This window comes from Anticarsia gemmatalis, chromosome 12 (assembly GCF_050436995.1).
Source record: "Anticarsia gemmatalis isolate Benzon Research Colony breed Stoneville strain chromosome 12, ilAntGemm2 primary, whole genome shotgun sequence".
NCBI lineage: Eukaryota > Metazoa > Arthropoda > Insecta > Lepidoptera > Erebidae > Anticarsia > Anticarsia gemmatalis.
The window spans coordinates 8357502-8378486 of record NC_134756.1 but is presented as its reverse complement, the minus strand read 5'-3'; the positions used below and the strand labels follow the sequence as shown (position 1 = coordinate 8378486).

At 35.6% G+C, this 20985-nt stretch overlaps 1 protein-coding gene across 3 annotated transcripts in view; it reads left to right on the top strand.

Moving 5' to 3' along the window:
- Positions 1–20985, top strand: part of Fas2 (neural cell adhesion molecule fasciclin 2) — a 120538-nt gene that overhangs the window by 91400 nt on the left and 8153 nt on the right. For all 3 annotated transcript variants that reach the window (XM_076121303.1, XM_076121302.1, XM_076121301.1), the window contains exons 2-10: positions 17314–17476; positions 17828–17988; positions 18479–18603; positions 18751–18891; positions 19015–19149; positions 19234–19541; positions 19757–19878; positions 19983–20133; positions 20469–20661. In XM_076121303.1, the coding sequence (XP_075977418.1) occupies positions 17314–17476; positions 17828–17988; positions 18479–18603; positions 18751–18891; positions 19015–19149; positions 19234–19541; positions 19757–19878; positions 19983–20133; positions 20469–20661 (1499 nt within the window). The remainder of the gene's footprint in view (positions 1–17313; positions 17477–17827; positions 17989–18478; positions 18604–18750; positions 18892–19014; positions 19150–19233; positions 19542–19756; positions 19879–19982; positions 20134–20468; positions 20662–20985) is intronic.

Genomic DNA, 20985 nt, shown 5'->3' with positions numbered 1-20985 from the left:
TTTACAGTGAACGGTTGAGCACATTTAAATGCGCACATGTATTCAACGAGCTAGGATTTGTGGCTGCGAATTACGGGCTAGTTATCTAAGCGAGTTGAAATATCTAGACCGGAATCTGGAAGCTCTGCTTAGATTGTATGGGTGATTGGAATGAGGTAGAGACTGAATGGAAATTATTTTTCTCAGTAGATAAAATGTTTGTTTTGTAAGTTTATCTTTGAGTAGAGTTGAGGAAATATAATTGCGAAATGCCCAGTTGTTGTTGTTGATAGTTTTTATTTGTAAACGTACTCAAAGCTTTTAGCGTTTTTCAAAAGTGCGTATTGTTTTGTCTTGCTTAGTATCTGTTGTTATCATCACATCAGATTTGATGTTATTTGATAAACCTGTCTCAGTACTTCAGATATAAACATAAAATGTGTTTTTTTATATACTTTTATTCGATCGATCCAATTTTTAAAAAGGTATCTACTATCTCTCTTAATACCTACGCAGTTCTTGCAAAAGCGTTAAATAAACAAAATCTTCTTCTATTTTCCAAATAAGCTATTATCATGAGTCATGCACGAACTATACACATGCGGAACAGCCTCCCGAAAGTTTGTCGCGGTGACGCATAGGGGGCGCCTCTGTCGCGCCGCTTCGTTATAGCCGGCTACGTGACGAGACTGTACGTGGTCCGGGTTTTGTTGACGTATTGTACCGTACTGTACCGTACGCGTTTACTGATTATTATGTGTACATGTTTAAGTATAGGGACAGACATTATTTTATGTAAGAAGGATGAAATGTAAATTTTGTGGCATGTAACATAAGCAGAAGGAACTCTAAAAACAATATAATTTTCTTGTAGCAGCTTAATTTTCATCATAAATTTGACTAAAACTATTCCTCTTACGGTTTTTTCAACATAAAATATTATGTCGTACTCAATTTTGAACACTTTTTGAGTTAAAAAGATATAGTAAATTTTGATATAATATGCTTTATGTTTTAACGATATTCTCATTTGCACCTATATCTAATAAATAGTCGACGTCACCTTGGAACACAGCTGGTTATTTATAATAGTGGCCAGTACGGTTGTAATTCACGTAAGGAATCCCAACGGAGTGCTTAGAGCTGGTCCAAGATATCTTTAGCTGTAACAAATCTTCTACAATTGTAGTTAACAGTAATTAACGACTCTTATAAGTATTTTTTATGTTTCGTTCGTGTCATGTTTATACCATTATTAAATTGAGGAGGAGGCATAAGTTTACTAATGGATAGGTAGTTGCAGTACTTCTTTAAAGACTACTTGTAGGTTAGAAATTATGTATAATGTAAATGCTATAAGAATCAATATATGAAAAAATAAGACAAAGAAAACCAAATGTTTAAAACAACAGAACATTAATATTCGCGTTATTTATCACAGTTTCAAATGTTTTATTAAGATTTACACGCAGGTATGTGAAATATGTCCATTACTTTCGCGTTATTTGCAAAGAAATAAATATACCAACTTTCTGAGACGTCGCGAATAATTTATGATTTTGGTAAAACGAAACAAAACAGAGAACAAAACTTTTAAGGAATAGCGACCCACTTTTAAGAGCAATAAAGTGGGTGCTCTCTTTTTGTTCGGATTTTCACAAATTAAAAAGAGGCGTTCTTCCTTTGCGATTAACTTTATTAGAATTCATTCGGAGGACGTTGGCAGACTGCTAATGAGTGTTCTTATCCCTTCCTGATCGCAACATTGGTCTTATAAAGGATATAAAAGAGCTTATTTACTCGTGTTCAGCCTTTTTATAGGGGTAACGAAAATTCTTAAGATCTATCTAAGATGTACGCTTTGAGATTTTTATCGCAGAATTTTGGGTCACTGCGGGGTATGGCACTTAATATACTTAGTTTGACATCAAAGTGTAGAGCCGTTATAAAAATAGAATGATAATATTAAGTTATTTATAGAAGAAATTTAATTTTAGGACCTCAGGGTAATTCTGCTTATAATGCATGTTTTTTATTATAACACACTACTTCATAGCTCTACAAGACTGTAATCATGTTTTTTTAATTTATAGAAATATTCGATACATAGTTGTGCAACTCTTTTAAAATTAATTCAATAGTTCATCCGCATTAAAACATAGTGCCTTAATGCGTGTACTGTGTTTGAACTTAAAATTCACTAGAACCCTCAACAAGCATCTGATACTTTCCCATTTCCCCATTCTTTGATGAGAATGGATTTTTTAAACGAACAAATATATTACTGTTCTCGGGAGAGAATATTAATTCTACAAAAGCGGATTGTAAGATGAATCCCGTCGGTACGGTGAATTACGGCCAGGCTTAGTTCGTATTATTATGCGTAGCTATAAAGTGCTGCCAGCTAATTTACATGTGGAGTACAGGCATATTTAATTTATTATAGCTAAAGATTTATATTTTATTACTTAAAAGTGTATTTTACATTTATATTTATACAAAGTTTATAACTTAAATTGACAGCCAAAAATATGTTGCTAGTAAAAATCTGTATATTTTGAAACGTAATACTATCATCATTTCAAAAGGAGTTTTTCCACAATAGTAACCTGTGCCTAAATGTAAACTGAACCAAGCTACATGATTGCGTTACTTTATCGTGTTACGTTTGAATTACAATAATAATATGTCCTATGGAACATTTACAATATGTGTTAAGCACAAGTTCTCTCAAAGTTATCATAGTCATCCAATACAGCGTTTTCTAACTAAAGACCTCCAACGTGTCAGAATAACGGTCTTTTACTGAACTGATCGCAAACGTCATAAAAACTGTTTTACTATCTGAAATCATAGTAAGCTTTGATTTATTCCCGTCATTGTAAATAAATCTTACTTAAAGATAAACTTTAACATAAAATGTTTATTTGCAGTGTAGTTTTAAGTGCGGTTTTCTTCCCGTGGGAGTGGTCTCTAAATGATTAAAACGGTAACATTATCGAGATCCGACTATTTTAGGACCAATTAGTATCACATTACGATCCCTAATTAAGTTGGCGAAACAAAAACTATTCGATCTAACCTTTCGATGTTTATGTATTAGTTAATTTGGGCCCGAGTCGAATCTAATTAAGGCTGCCTAAAGGTCTGTTTAGATAGAAAATTACTGATAATATATGGCCTATCTTTGTTCTAAATGAAATTATTTTCTATACGGGCGGTTTGTAAGGTAAATTTATGATTATAATATGTGTTTTGTTCGTACTCTAACACTCTAGCAGCCAGCGTCGACTTCGTCCGTGTGGACAGTATAACTTGTCTTAGTGTAATGTAACCGTGTTGTAACCTAAAGCCTTCCCCAGTAAATTGACTATTCAACACAAGATCAATTCAAAGTAGTAGTTTCTGAGATTAACGCGTTCGAAAAAACAAACCTTTACATCATAATTATGGTAGTATTGACAATCATCGTGATCTAATATATAATATTTATGTACCTATTTAACCGATAGGCAACAAACAATCAACTATTTTGTATCAGATTCTTCGTACTGGAATAAGCTCTTGATACAATTAGCTATCCATTTATTCACGCCGGAAATTGCTAAAGCGTGCCGATCGTGTGCTAAATATCTACCAGAGATAATGCTCGCTATTATAGCTGTAGTATCAACAAAGGCATAATACCCTATATTCAAATATATTTCGCAAGTAACGTTATTATAAGCACAAAGTACTCGTGTATTGAGCCGCCCGGAAGCAGAAGCTCAATACTTGACACACATACTCTGAAATATACGCAACTCACGAGCTTACTTACTCCTTACGATAATGTATAGAAAATTGCTACTTTAAAGCTAATCCCAACAAAAATGGGCATTAATTTCAATGAAGACTTTCTTCTCAACAACAAATAACTGTTATTAAGTACCATCGTACGATTGTATAGACCTTCAAAGTTCCAAAACGCTACCAATTACATCCGACCAAACGCCGGACGATCGCAATTTGCAATATTAAAATATTTATTGCTTTTACATAGTGAAAAATTAGTAGCCATTTCCTTTACTTTCGTTTTGACGCCTAAGTATTAATTTTTAATGTTCGGTCAGTTAATCAACGTACTTCGGTTTTATGAAGTCGTTCGTGTATGAGAACAGAGAAATAGATCATTCTCATGTTCCGCTAATATTATGATGTTCTTTCATCTGTATTATAATGACGGATGTTCTTTAAAATTTAATTGACATTTGTAATTAAGAAATTGGTTTTACATACACGATGTTTTTGTATTAATTGACAGCTTTCCGGACGGTTCACGCATCTCAAATATGTTGTCAAAATGTTATGACATTATCGAAAATTATCGTGATGGAGTGGTCACGACGAAATGATTTCATTCATGTATGTAATTTTGACGACAGGAGTTTTTAATGATACGTGTTTAAGCGCTAGTTGCGCTTGCTTTTACATGTTGTAATATACCATCAAACTTTTGTTGTAGGGTTATAAGACGTCTTAATGTACCCACATTTCGTACTTATTTTAACTGATATTAACATTTCGAACCTCATAAGCCATACTTGAGGGTGACACCCCTTGAACTTTTCATATCGCAAGATATATAAAATAATATACAAACAGTGTTATGAATAACAATTTGTTTGGGCAAATTTATATTTTTAGATAACAATATTTTAGGTTAGTACTTCATTACTACAAAACACTTAAAAAGTAATCTCTACGTTCATTATTTTAAAGCCTTGTTAGTTTATAATTTAAATAATATCTATCACAGAAAATCTTTACTGTAGACTATAGTTTTAGTAGAAAATAATTAAGTACATATATTATTTAAATGGTCAAATTGATTTATTGTTCGAGTTTATCAACGGTAGAGTCATGCTCACCAAACGTTATATGAACGTCACACCTCAAAGATCATCAGAATGCCGTCCGTCTTAACTGTCAAGAACACCATCGTTAGCTTGCACCTGAAGTTTCGTCAACAAAATCAAAGAAACATTTCTCTTCACACAAAGTTAAGGGAAGAGACTATTAAAACTCGTATTTCTTGCGTTTTAAAGTAAAGATTAAGCGTATGCACCTCTAATAAATGTTACATTAAATAAACAGTTTAAATTGAATATATTAAACAAAAACTTATTTACTAAGCATGGCCGCAAGTGGCGCGTTCCGCGAGTCAAGATACACAACGCAGGAACAACTGCACAGAAACGCAACTACAGCTGCGCTCGCTTTAGAACTAATTTTGCGCCAAGTTCATACCGAAAATTAATATACAGCACTAAAATATTTATTAAACGGCCCTCTCTGCTTATGCTTATTACGAAACTGTTCCCTGTTTTGTATTCCACTTGTTATGAACCGTCTTCTCCAAGTTATGACTGATAGGAAACTTGAATATTTAGTGAGTTGTGTTGCTAACTTGCGGCTAAAACAGCGGACTAGTGATCAAAGGATGTGGATTAGTTAGTAAACCACTTCTTGCAAAATTAATGCGAACTCATATTTATAACTAAGCTTGGTTTCAGAACTCAATAGATTCTTGTTTATCTGAGGGTACCAGTTTATCAGAACTAGTTACGGACACTTCTTGGTATTCGTTGTATAGAAACTGTACAATATTGTTTAACTAATTTATAAGATTGCCTCATAAAAAAACGTATTGGTTTTAAAAATCATCGCCTTTAAAAAATCACAACCATAACAGGAGAAGTTCCATACTTGTTCAAATAAATCGCGAGAAGCACCGAAGCCGACGAAATGCGCAGATGCGGTTCGTCTACGCACTAACTTAAACAAACATGGCAGGCTTCAATAATCTTTCCAGTTGAATTTATCCCTTCGCCGTTGAAATGTATGCACAAACATGCCCTCTGTTTGCAAAACTGTGATACTGCTAAAATTAGCCGGTCTCACAGCCCTCGTGTTTTGCCAGTTCGCGCCTCGATGACTGACGGCTTGTTACCATGTTACTGTTGATTGAACATTTTTGTTTGCAATTATGTTGTTTTAATTAGTTGAGCGGAACATTTTTTATACAATTAATTTTGTTTCAAACGTGCACCAGTACGGCTTTTTAGTCAAAGTTGATTAAAAAAGCAGGGTACAAAATGTAAATAAAACAAATGTTACTTTAAACAATTAAAACCTTGTTTATATTTTTGTGTCATTTTTCTAGGGAACAACCGCTACTATATTCTTTTTTTATTTTCGAAATGCTCTAGCTTTCCGATTGACAGGTTTCCAACTAGCCCAAATATTTACAAAACTACAAAAAGCATCAGTATTTTTCCAGGCCGATTTGAAATATTTATATGCAGAAAGCCTTTTAAACGCTAGAGAGGCGGAAAATTCATCGGACCGCGATATACGCCAACGTGTTTACGATAACATTGAGGACTAACAAAACGCCGGTAATTGGTGTTCACCTGACTTTTGCAGTATAATAAATAGATCCTTGCTAGGAGGGTGGTGTTATAACGCGGGGCTGCGTTTGACGAGTGCCGAGAGCGACACCACGGAAAATTGGACGGGAAATATAATTGGAAAATTATAAGGGTTCGCCACTTCCCTGCTAGTGCACCTATGGGTTCGAACCCCCGGGGCAGATGACTTTTCTTACTTACTGCCCCCTGGCTTACTGAAATTGAAAAATAATTTAATCCAAACCGGGAAACTACTTTGCTGGTTTAACGAGTGGTAACCACAAAAGTGGGTAAATAATTGAATTGTAAAACAACTTGGATCAATTTTACATTTTCCGCAAAATTTTTGACAAATATGTTATTATAGATTTATTTCCGTTCTGTTTATATACATTGGCATTGATACTGAATATAAGAAAAACCCAACGACTTTGTTCTCGAAACTAAGTTTGGTAACTCTATAATTCGATGTTTTCCTTATAAGCAAAATACTTGTATGTTTCTTTGTGCCAACGGAGTGACCGATATTTGAGCGTTTTGGAAATATTCATATATTTTTTTCGTAATTGGACGTTGTCGACTCACGGAACACTACCTCAAAAGCTTAAACTCTCTTTTGCGTTTCGCCGCATATACCAAACTTCCATAACGCTGAACGTTGCGAATTTTTTGGCGCGTCACTATTTCCAATTTTCTGGTGGTGCGATTGTCACACGACGTAACGGAGAATTTTCTAATAAAGTTGTTCCATACAAATGGTTCCGTGGTTCCATTTTGCTGAAGTTGACTGCGGAGTTTTAAAAGGCTTTGTACAATACGTAGCTAGGGTGCAACTGAAAGCGTCTGTTTCACTTACTCTGTCTTATTATTCTTCCAGCTGAAGTCCTGCCTTATGAAACTAAATTGTTGCAACGTTACCTTTTCTTATAACATTTGGAAAATGGTTTACGTTTATTTTTGCTGTTTTACTTAAAATGAACAATCTTCTCATGTTTTTTAGTGAATTTATATCCACAACTAACTCGATAACTCAAACTCGATGTCTCAAGACAACATTTAGAAGTACATATCATAAGAATTTTCTTAATTTCGTGCTATTTAGGCACTTCACGTAAAAGGCTTAGCGGCTTGTGTTTACGCGTGCAGTAAAATTCGTTAATTGAATTTCCCGTACGCAACAAATCCTTCCTCACGGCCGGTCGCGACGGATCTTGAATGTAATTATACTATCTGAGATATTTTGAATGTCTCCTGAGATTCGGTGTCTCATGATGGAAACGGGTAATAAATCTCAGAGTATGGCTAGATGTTCGCTTCGGGTACAGTTTGTACGTGTCGGTACATAGTGTTGAATCTGTTAAAAGCGTCAATTTATCTTTATAATCCACTCAGGCAGCGTGTAAACAGCGCAGCCGAGCGGAGCTTGGCTTGTCTCTGCTAATATTTCAAGAGACGTGTATCGCTCTCGATGGTGCTCTTAATACTACACGTCGACAAACAATGCGTGATCTTAGATGTTAGCATAAGATCTATGAACAAAGTTTGCTCGCAGTTAGTGTGTTTGATTTTAGATTTGCAGTTCCCTCAGTTTAATGCAACATATCTCTTAGTCAATGTAAATATTTAAGCGAGTATGAGAGCAAGCCAAATGCATCGTGTTTTTCTGTTGTGATATATTTCTTTCAGTAGCTATAACATGTTAAAGCAATTTACAGACGGAAACATTTGGATAAACTTCAGAAGCATACAAACTCATCTGCCGATTATTGATTACATGATGGCAATTACTATTTAATTAAGTAACTAGGTACTAACTTTTAAAATATACATTACCTCTATATTTTGAACAGTTTCAGATTGTTAATATTTTATTTAAACTGACAAAACGGTAGACGTTCCAAAACATAATTGTTACGCCGGAAATTATGAATTTTATGAAAATTTTCCACGTTCCATCAAAGTTTAAATTACTGGCTCCCAAGTTTGTTTTGTTGAGATTTGGGTTTACGTAAAATTCTTCATCTGATTAGATAGGCGTATCACGGTTAAACAAATTGTGTAATGTTAAAGATTTATAGTGAAAAGTGGGGGATGTTGGGCTTATTGGCAAACAGTGAGGGTGGGAGATAATTAATCTGGCCAGACGGATGGTCGGGCGAGAGGTGCGGAATACAAATCGGTGGTGACGCGACGTGCTACTGTTATTGATGACCATACTTGTTATATATTTGTCAGTTATTTTAATTTTTCCACGTGATTGTAATTTATGATGATCCCGACCAATCCTCGGTCTTTATAACCGGGTGTTAACTTGTAAAAGATTAGCTGGAATAATTTAATGTTTACGAGTATTTGCTTTCCAACCATAAATATGTATTATCATATGATATATTTCATTAATTTTAATGCCCGCAGAAAGGGAACAACCGTCCGTGTCTGGCCGCTGTACATTTTTTAACTCAGTACATTTTTGTAGCATGTGCGAGTTTTGAAACACTGCGATGTAGATTAAAACCTGATTTAAAATTTCATTGTTTTATTCGCGCTTACCGGCCAACTTTGTTGTAATTATAATTTTGTACCTTTTACATAACATAAAAGTTCGGGTTTTTAAAAGCTATATAAACGGATATAAGTTAAACTTTCCACATTTTTCCACGGACAAGGAAACTCTGGGCTTATTGAGTATGTTTCTAAATCGCGTTTGATCCCAATGGAGTATCTTGATAACGTAAACGTAGACCGCTACAAATAAAATTAAATCGCAAAGTACGTTTTCAAACGAAATTGGCATTCCTTCTGACTGGAATTTCCCTTTGAAAACTTTTATAGAATAGATTGAAGCTGCTCAGTCGATGTCTGTAGGCAAGGTTTGCTTTGTATGAAAAGATGGTTTGATTACGCCCTGAGGCCTTTCCAGCTTTTGAACAAACAGTTCGTCTAGAAAACTAAGACCAATATTCATGGTTCTTTGAACTGACTCCTAACAATGTCTTCACATAGTACACTAGCAACACTACCACTACTAAGTCGATGTTTGAGATAAGATGAAATTTTCAAGCAATTTTGCGACGACAGCTTAGCGTAAAAGGCTTCTAGCGTCCACAACAGAGCAACATAGTCCTGTATAAAAGCTCATCCTGCGCAAATCCTCTTTATACGAGGTATCCAGTTTTTTCGCTTTTTCTTTTATAAAAGAATTTTATAATAGCTACCTCGATCATATCTACTGTTTTAATACAATTTCTTAGCCGAGTTCTTTCTTTATCGTTCGTTAAATCTTTGTACGACCTAGTCCTATTGTAGACCTAGTAGGTGTAAATACATGTAAGTAAACGTATTTACATCGCATCGCAACGACCAGTTGAACCGGTTTCAACTGATAGCGAACGTCGTGAATTGAATGTAATAATGTGCGTAGGAGACCACCACTCGGTAATGGCTATTGGGAGCCACGACATTACGTCAGCGACACTAAACGACCACGATCTTAGATAAAGTGAATAGAAATGTTCTCGTTTGGCAAAAGTATTTTCAGTTTTTTCGTGCGACTATCGTACCGCCAACATTGTTACTAATTCAAGACTCAATTCTAAGGTAAATATCAAATCAATTTCGTGCCGAGGAGACTCAAAGGATCGTTGTGTATTTTATTTATGAATCCGAAAGCATTGCGCTCTTAACTAGCTCTTCAAAGATTTTCATTATAACCTGCAATCGGGCGTCTCTAAAATGAAAGATATTTAAAACTTTCCAGTGAAGTCAATTAAAGATGAGATGAAAACTTTACAAGAGGTAATAAACAAACGCGGGGTGAAATGATGTCGGTTTGTTTGCGGGTTATAAAATGAGGAGCAGCCTACGAGGGGCGCAGCAGGCACCGACCAGTAATTAAAGCCCCACAGAGGGGAGACGGCGAAATCTGATCAATTTGCTAGCTATGATTTGTTAAAAGTTGTACGTTTTTGTGAAATAAATATATTATTATTATTATTATCTTAGCTTCAAAGGGTAGACTATCGGCAAATAAACATTGATTAGCTCGAGAATTCCATCATGTTGTTTTTTCTAACTCTCAATTGGAACTTATTTTCAAGTGCATGTAAGCGAAGCGGTATTGTAGCTCTTTTCAAATTTCAACATAAATTTATCTTACCCAAGGGGCGCAGTAAATATTCAACGCAATAAAAGAGTCCGAAAATTCTCCATAAAAATTCTACGAATTCAGCACATATTGAGTGGTCTCGAACAGTTTTAAGTATGGGAAGCGCGGAGGTGGTACATCCGACCCTCGTATTTAGCTATTGTTTTAAGTAGGCTACACTTCGTAACGCCCCTGCCGTTAGGCGAATTTTTGAGATCGGGCCTTTTTATATATTTTTTTTGGCGGAAGAGCCCTCACGCTAAACTGATAATGACGGCAGGCTCAGGGGGAATTGGAACGTAGCCGGAGTTTAGCAAGGCTTTAACGATGAAAATTTATTGTAACGGTTGTAATGCTTTTCTTTGCTCGGAATAGGAGCGTTAATGGTAATCCTAAGAACTGAAACACCTGGGTCAGCGTTGCTGTAAGTGTGGCGGGAAATACGCTGAGTTTCAAATAGCCCGATAAATGTGTCGGGTTAACCATTGAAAATAAAACCTAGAAATCAAAATATGAACAAAATACTTTCATGTTTCTTTTCGTCAGATTTGTTAAAGAAAACAAAACATGAACTTTATCGGTATTCGAGATATTTGTCAGAGAACTTTCGTCGTTTCCGTCTGACATCAGGTTTCATCAAATGTTTTGCTACATGAGTCACAAACGAGGTTCCCCGGGCTATTCCCTTCTCCCCTTTCTGAGCTCAAACAATCCACAAGAGTAATTTATCTCATTTCCCTCAATTACGTGCTTTTCAGTGGAGCCGGAGTCACATGTCAAATGGGGTGAAGTCGCTTGTCGAATTCTACATACATATTTTATGTGAACGCCGCGGAAGTACGATCGAGTTATAGATGTTCATTTGCGGTAATCCGTTTGCATTGATATCGGCGGGGACGTAAACGGTATTCACTCCATCACGCAGACTAAACGAGTTACATTCAAATACTTCTTCCAGGGTTTATATTCGTTTAATTCGTATATAGATTACAATTCCAAGTTATTAGAGCTGGCATTCTTGTTGTTATTTGGTACAGAATTAACTCCACCCTTCTAATTTGTGTTCAGCGTTAATTCAACAGATTTTCCGATTTTCTCAGTTGAAGTCGGCCCATTTGTATTTGTTTCAAGTTCGCAGACACTCCCTCGGGCGACGCATCCGCGGCGAGGGGAAGGTGGGCTTAATTAGGAAATAATGCCTAAGCGATTAATCACAATACCCCTACGAATGTACATACTACGCAGACAGTCTGTTGTTTTCGAATTGTGAAACCGACGGTCTTGAAGCTGATTTCCAATGGGAGGCAAAGGATACGAGAAGGGACGTCTTCAACAGACCTGAAACTGTGACGGTTCGTTTCACATCCGCGTATCGCTGTTTGCCTATTATTCTAAAAGTCAGAGGTGAAATTGAGGGACGACCATGGGTTAAATAATGTTTCTTTAAAATGTACGGTCGGAGAAATTTTGACCGAGAGAATCATGCGTTTTATTTGCCTTTGGGAGATCAAATATGAAATGTTTGAATGAGTACATTCTGCTACTTGCGTATACTTTTGTGTAATTATAAACCCCTTGCTGTTATAATAATTTATCATTAAAAAGCTTGTAAATCATGGTTGAAAAACAAAATCAATTAAGCAGTGTTGTTATCTCATGAGGGCTGCACCAGTCAGCTTAAGCACAACTCTGTGTTATAAATGAGTTTTGCGGCACGTACAAATCTATCTAAACAGCTTGTTATGAATTAAATGAAAATAATTGGTAATACAAAACCGCTTGGGGACGACAGCAGTGTTATGAGGCACACAAATTTTCCGCAAACCCTTTAATCCACCGCTCGCTTATTTCACTTGGCCCCTCGTTGGCGCATTTGTCCCCTGCCTCCCCTATGCTAGTTGATGAAATTTCGCCAATGCCTCAAAGGTACAAACTGTAAAATTCATGGTGAGCTTTTGATGCGGCAGTTGTGCATTATACTCATGCAGGTGTAGTTGTTTTGTAGAATGGCACACAAGGGACTAGAGAATAATGCGGCCTTTGTTATTTTAATGTAATGATATAGTATTTCACTTTGCATTTTATACTTGGGATTTGTTACGTGGAACTTTTTCGTGATATTTTTCATGTAAATTTTGTAACAAAATTGTATGATGTAGGATGTTTGTATGTATCGAATATTTAGTTTCCTTTTAGTTTTTACGCGGAAAAATGGACAGTGTAGCATCTGGCGTTATCTTAAAACTTAGATGAGCGAGGGAACTTACACAAACAAAGTATACGCCGTTGAAAAGAAATTTTGTTCTGTTATTCATTGTAATGCTAAGTTATTTCTGTACATAAATTGTCCTGGGATATAAAATCACCTGTTATTTTGAGTCACTGCGGTAAAATATACGCTCATTTCCGCTACTAAGTTACACAAGAGATTTTTTAAGAAAATACGAAGGAAATCGTCAAGGATATGTGTACATAACATCCCTTCGCAAGTCCACATGGGACTCAATACAAACTCCCTCGACCAATCTACATGAGGTCGCGTAACCTATTTTTTATTATAAAAACTCAACCCTAGCCCTGTGAGAATATATTTATAATATTATGTCTTCGGAGCCATCTCTGATTTTCGGGTTTTTATTTTTACTTTAGTGATGGGTTTTGTGTGTTGTGAAATAAGAGATTGCTTTTAGTGCGCTTCTTTCGACACATCTTAGTATTATTCTTCCACATATTAATATAAAAATGCCTTTTGCATTATAAAATATGCCAAAGGTATAATGAAAATCAATTCAACATTTATTACTGTATTGACACACAGCGCCAATAAATTTGTAGGAAATTTAAAATCATTCGAAATAAAAACCACTAAGCCTGAAAGTACTTTGACAAGTTTGATTAGAAATAATTTAAACCCATTAAAGCTCATCGGGCATATCATATCATTCGAATAAATTCTAAATATACCTCATATAGGAAGGAAAACAAACCAACAGTTGTTATTCCATAGAGAGAACCCGTAATACGTCAGATTATGTGACGCGTCAAAATTATACCTATGTTTAATTAACGGACGACCCTTTCGCGTAATAATCACAAATCAACGTTACTTTGATGTTATTGCGACCCATAAAGTTATGGATTTTGTGTCAGAATATTTGATAGTTGTAGAGTAGAAGCACAGGTATAATGAGTTTTAGAAATGTTTAACAACTAATTATATGTTACCATGGTCATTTCATTTTCAAAAATAAGATGCTAATAGTACACGTGGGTTTTTATAAACCTATCAACAATCACAATATTGGGCATATCTGTAATTGCATACGCCCCTACAGTTACAGTCCCTAACTACAGAATTCTTTGTTATCGTTGACGTTTATTCTGTTGACATGCTAAACAAAAAGACCAATAATGTGCGTCACGTATCTCCTACTAATGTTTGTCTTTCACAATTTATTCTTCCAACAAAAGAAAAACAGAAATGCAAGATATATTCGTGTACAGTATCGTATAAAATGCAACCGACGCAGTTGGAAAACCGAAGGATAAAACGAAGGGCGCGGTACGCGAGCCGCATTACTAAAGAGTTTGTAAAAAATTCTGTGCGTCGCCCGCCTACTAAGACTTCAACATTATGTTTTATACAGAAGATTTTCTCAGCAACGGTGATATTTTTTCGGGGCTGTTTTAATATAGAGTGCGTGATAAATCGACACATGTGTCGCGTTCCGAAACTTTCAATTCATAATTCACTCGAGATCTTACGCTTTTGATGAATTAACAATGTTGCTTTAGGTTCAAAGTGTACTGAGTCTGGAGCACTTTGTGGACCCGTAAATAATGAGAAAGGTGAAGTGCTAACTTAAACACAGCCGTCGAGAATACAGATTTCTTAGTAGCCTATTATTTAGCCATATATGGATATATCTCTGTTTTGACCTTTTATTCAATTAATTACTTTTGTACTTCATTATTTTGTTTAATTTACGTAGTCAGTGACTTGTAAATTCACCAATATTAAAATAAAACATGTTTGTTATAACCGCAAAGTGTACAATGTACATTTACTGCTACACGAAAACAATAAATATTTATAAAATAACGTACACGTCTGTGCCTCCGTAATTTAATTATGCAAACTTTTAATTAATTAAAAATTCGTAGCGAACTTACGCGTAAGCCACATGTAATTGTTAAAACAAAAATTGTTTGTTTTGTGGTGATTTTATAACTGTTATAAAGTTTCATCAAGTACTTTTTGTTTATTACATAACTATAGTACGACAGCTTAGTAGAGAATCTTATATGCAAGAGTTGCGGCTGTAGGAGGGTATAGAAAATTAAGAATTTAGAACATCAGTGACCCGAACATCAGGCTTATGCAACAAATAATATTTAATTATAATCTAGATAATCCGTGCATCCCAAGGCTCTTCTAAGTTGTTAGACTATAAGCCGCTACGCACCGTACAAAAAACGATACCGATTATACCGTATCGAGCACCTACACATAACCGTCTTTGATGATCCGTCCATGATGTGACCACAAAGTTGTGGGTTAGCTGTTTCGATGCGCAGAAGGAAGTCTAAACAGTGGTCAAGACTGTCATCAAAGCGTTAACCGTTCAGAAGTTTAAGCTGCTCTGATGTACAGTTGACATATATTGGACTAGATAGTCTTAAAAGAAAACCGTTTGTTATCCCTTCCGATCTATGTTGCAGTTGTAAGCAAAACGGTCTTTAAAATAGATGCATCGTTTTTTTTATAGAAAACAATAAGAAAAATGTTCACGTAAAACAAGTAACTTAAACAACGCTACTTCAAAACAGCACCCCAAAATTCTACAACTTTTCTTAAGGGACACCCGTGCGAAGTTACAAGAAGGGGTACTTCCATATTTTCGGGTATAACCCTAAAAAATAAATCCTTGGGTGTTGCGTGGATGGTAACGGTTGAGAATCCCTGCAATAACGAGACGTGCCCACATGAATAGAGTTGACAACACTCGAGTTGATGCCTTAGATGTACGGTGAATGAGATAACGTGTTACATAGCTATAAAAGCCAGCCGGTGCTGCTACTGCTGCTGAGTTATTTCTCTACGACATTTTTTCATACACTTATAAAGCGTGAAATATGTTTATGTTTGTACATCTACGTTATATCTGTATTTTTTTTGGAATAATATATAAGTACGTAATACGTAAAGTCATTATACTGTCGCGGGAGTAGATGAAGACTACAGTTGCAACATTCGCGTCTCTTGGTCTAGCGTCTTTTGCTTACCCGCAATAAAGCATATTGTCTTAAATAAAAAAATAGGTTTGTTTAAAAGAGAGCTCATTTTAATGCTAATTAAAACTTAGAAAAGAGCACAAAATGTCTTTAATGAAACAAGTTTCTAACAATTCACTCATCTCTGTATTATCTACGAGAAAACTCACTCAGTCTTGACGAGTTTCTTGTGTTTTGGGACACGCACGAATTCTATGCACTTGGTAATTAACCAAGCGTGTGGTCACCGAGGGATATGAAAGAGCTCTAATAAGTACCACCGTCACGTGCCCCCGAATAAATTGCGGTAAACTTAATTACAGAGTTATGCTTGCAACAGGGACCGTCCATTTTGTTTATCTGCATCCAAATGTTGCTAATTTTCTAATGAAAGCGGGACTTGTTTAAGTTTGTAGACATGGAAGTTGCTTGAGACAAACATTTTCGGTATTTCTGTGCCATGTTAACTATCAGTTCTATTGTAGGTCTTTTTATTCTTATATTTATTTATCAGTGGCACGCCTCAGCTTTTGTTCCGGCTGTTTTACAAAAAAATCTTTACAACCTTTACAAATTTATTGAGGTCCTGCGATAAAATTAATATTAAAACGCGTTCTTATTTGCTAAGTGGACTTTCCTCATAATGTTTTGCAGCGCATGAATCAATTCATAATACGTAAATAACTTCCAAATGTCAAAGGTTCCCTGAGATTTAACCCTCCCTTCGCGTGGGAGACCACTCGTGTACCACATCACTACTAACGATTATATAGTTCAAATTCTAAAAATAGCTCCGTACCTTTTATTCCTATTACATCAAATCTATTCATATGTTATTCGTATTTGCTATTTACATAAATACCAGAATCTAAAATTGAATCAAATATACAAAAGTGATCAATTTATTTAATAACTGAAAAATAACGCTATAAATTGAAACAACATATTGTTTGATTCATAAACTAACCACTGGTATTTTATTCATATTTGTTATTTGATTGAAAACTTTATCGGTATAGAGGTATGTATGCGTATTGTACGGGAAGCGTCAATGAACGATGACGAGTGCCCGTATCGAAACACATTGGCATAATAGGAGAGGACGTGTGCGATTGACGTGATATAAGATAGTGTAGTCTGTATGCAAGTGATATACTTTATGAATGAATCTTGAATAAATCGTAATTTGCAGTCTATTCTGATAGAACTTTGAAAGATAAACGAACTACGATTTTAAGGTTACATGCTATGTAAAAATTCTGATGAAAGAGCACGGGTTGATTTTAAAATACGATTCTTTAAGTTACAGCTAATTGATATTTTAAACTGTGGATAACTATCTATACATCAATTAAAATCTCTGTTAAATTAATATTAGTAGCAGTAAAGAACTCAAAATTACCCTTTATGAAATTAACAACTTAATATAGTAGAAACATTTCTAAAATGCTATTTTCTTTGCAGGATGTTCTGGCCAAACCCTGAGGATATTCCCGGTGCAGAAGCAGCAGACGGTGGCGGTGGGCAAGTCAGTTGTACTGACGTGTCAAGTGGACGCTCCCGACCCAGCGCTTGTCACACAGCCACAATGGAAGGACCCTAAAGGACTTGTTATCAATGAGGCTGCGTAAGTACTAGACTAAAAGATTTCTTGCAAGATTTAATTGCAGACATAGGCTCTTAGATAGACGAAGCTAAGGAATAGCTCATAATATAAATTTTATACACGTTCATCGTAGCTTAGTTGGTCAATTTTAATAGCATGTTTTCATTATGTTGTAGCGTTTTTTTAGACTATAGAGATACCTTAGTAGTAGGTAATTACACTTGGTTTACAACGCTATTAATGTATTAAGTCTTCGTAACCAAAAACGCAACAGAGCCTGCCTAATACAGAAATAGAGCAACTGTATAAAAACAGAACAGTTCTACTCCTATCAAAAACAAAAGTAATAAAACATTTGTCATAACATTTTAGCACGGGCACCCGACCAGAGATATACACGGAACCGATGCCAGCGAAACAGCTGCAACTGCTGTACATATCGTCGATCACTACCGCCATGGCTGGCAACTACACCTGCGTCGCCACTTACACTAACATGCCACTCAGCGCTAGCGTTGTACTGGACACTTTCAGTAAGTGAAACTATTGTATTATGTCATCAGTCATGTTCTTAAAGAAATTGACAACTTGACGTGTTTTTCCAAGTTGTCTTGTACCTTTTTTGGCTTTGAGTTTTTTGCCAAGCCCAAAACAAATTACAGCCGATCACGTTACGGTAACATTAGTTAGTGTCGTACTTATGTTATTAGGTAATCATTAAAAAAAAATTTTTTATCAGAAGTATAATGGTTACCTAAAGTGATTATATGTACATATAAAGTGTTTTTGAAATGTTTTATAAAACGTAATCCTTCCAAGCGGTAAAGTATGTTCAAGTAATCAAATTTGTTCACAACTTATTACATTACAAGTTCACATGTGTCCTTGTAAAGCTTTCGAAGATAAAGGAAAATGCAGCGTAAAAGCTTTAAGGAAAACTAAATCACCTTCAAAAGATTTTTCATTTTACTTGGAGTAAAGCCTGCAGGAAATTAGCTTGCTAACATTTTAATTTTGTTTTAGTTGCCATTACATGGACAAACGCTAATGAGAACCAGTATGCTACTAAAGGGAAAGACTTTAAAATTATGTGCGAAGTTACTGCTGAGCCAGCACCCTCCGTTGATTGGTTCAAGGAAGGAAATCCTGTAAGTAAATCTCCATATTCTTTTAAAATTATTTACTATATGTGAAAGTATTTATAAGAAAAAGAAAATCATTGTCATTTGGAATTGAATGGTATAGTTGTATTTCTAATGTTCTTATTACAATAAGGTATTTCATGTCTTTCGTAGATTGCGACCGGTGACCGCTACGTAATTCACACAAACGGATTGATGATCAAAGGTGTAGAAGAGAGCGATGATGGAACTTACACGTGTCGTGCCGTTGTCATCCAAACTGGTGAACTGGCTGAAAGGAACATCAAACTTGAAGTAAGACATTAAAATAAAAAATATTGTGTGCATTGTATTCCAGTTTGGTAGCCTTTATCATAATTTAATTCTTATTCGTCTATTTTTAAAAGGATTTAATTGATTTTAAATTGTGGCTTATAGGTTTATACCGCACCAGAAATGGAAGAGCGTGAGCCTAGAGTAGAGATCAAGGAAGGTGAAAGTGCCGCTATTTCTTGTAAAGCTAGAGGAAAACCAAACCCAACTTACTCTTGGATCAAGGCGTCAACTCGCGAGGTACGTACTCTAAAACAAAATTGGTAATTATCGGATAGAAATAGTAGACGGTTAAAAATACTCATTTTCTTTTATTTCTATTAGAATTTGGCGTCGACTTCACGATTCAGCGTCCAAGAAAACACAGGTCTCTTACTTATCGATCGCGTCGAAGCGGCTGACTACGGCAAGTACATTTGCAGCGCTGTAAACCAAGCTGGGCAAAACGAGACCGAAATTGAAGTGGAAGTCCTAGTGCCGCCTAAAATATTCGAACTGTACAACACCACCGCGCCGGAGAAACAAGAGGGTAGATTAGAGTGTAAAGCGACCGGGCGGCCCGCTCCACGTATTAGTTTCCGCAAATTGAGCAGTCCTGACCGCTTTCTGAATGGGCCTAACGACGACGGCAGGTAAGACACTTGCCAGTAACAATGGTGTTTTACTGTCTCCTTAATGGCCTCAGGTGTTGCCTAATGCTTACGTTTACTCTAACATCTTAAATCACGTTTATAGCTTTCCTTAAACCCTCCTGTTGAATGTTTTAAACTGCTCGTTACGAAAAAACAGATGTTTTCAAGTCTCCAACTTAATTTGCATTTACGAAAATTTTAATGTTTTCTTTTAGAATTACGATCGAAACGAGCAGTCGGCAGACTGGTGACCAGATGGAATCTAGTGGAGTTATCACTATCACTAAGTTAAACAGAACTGATGATGGACTGTACGAGTGTGTTGCTGAAAACGATGGTAATATTTGAAATACGAATCTATTTCTCTTTTAAAGTTCCAAAGATATTTATTTATACTTAATATTATTGTATAATATGAATGAATGTTTTGTATTATTTTAGGTGGAGAAGCAAGAAAGAACGGTCACTTGACAGTTCAGTTCAAGCCGACATTCGAGCACATGCCTACGATCCCTATCTGGAGCTGGAACGGACGTCCCGCCAATTTAAGTTGTACCGCGCAGAGTATCCCGAACGCTACCATTAAATGGAGGTACGTTGTTCAAATAAAGAGGACTCTTTATTGTAGCCATTTTACTTACATGTTACCAAATTATCTTATTAGCTGTGCTTTTGGATTTAATCTGGAATAATCCTTTCTTTGTTTGTATTCAGTGAGCGTACAAGTAAATACTGGGTTGAAAATGTAAACACTGTTTATAAATAGACCACATACCAGAGTTGTAATTAAGCATCTGATTACTTTGATGACGATTTTCTATAAAAGTGAATATGTGAAAACTATATTTATGTTTCGTATTTCATATAGGCATTATAAAATAATTCGATATCTTTGACGACTATTTGACCAAAAGTATAAATTTATAGGTTCCGCGAGTTAGACTTGGTAGAGACTCCTCAAGTGAAGATCTACGGCTCGGGTCCATCAAGCTACGTGATCGTGACGCCCACGGACCGAGGCCTGTACGGTGTTTACAAGTGTATTGCTACAAACACGCTGGGTGAGGCTGAATACATCATTCAGTTCCGTGAAGCTTTCCCTCCTGGCCCCGTCGTTCAAGTAAGTAGTATATAATGGTTTTTTCATTGATTCATTTTGATTGTTAGTGTTATGTTGGAAGGAAAAAAGTTTATAATATAGCTCGGAAAATAGATGATTTATGATTTGACGATGATTATAACTTATAGATAGTACTAAGTCTAGATTGAAAAACAAATAAAAATAATTCCAATGAAATGTTGGTTACAATTTTGAAAGTAGCTATTTCTCAATAAAAGATTTATCACAGTAATTTATCTATGGGTATAAAAAAGGTAAATATTACTACTGATAACGTAAAAGGTAGATATAAATCTAGGAAAGCATAATATATCCATTACCCTA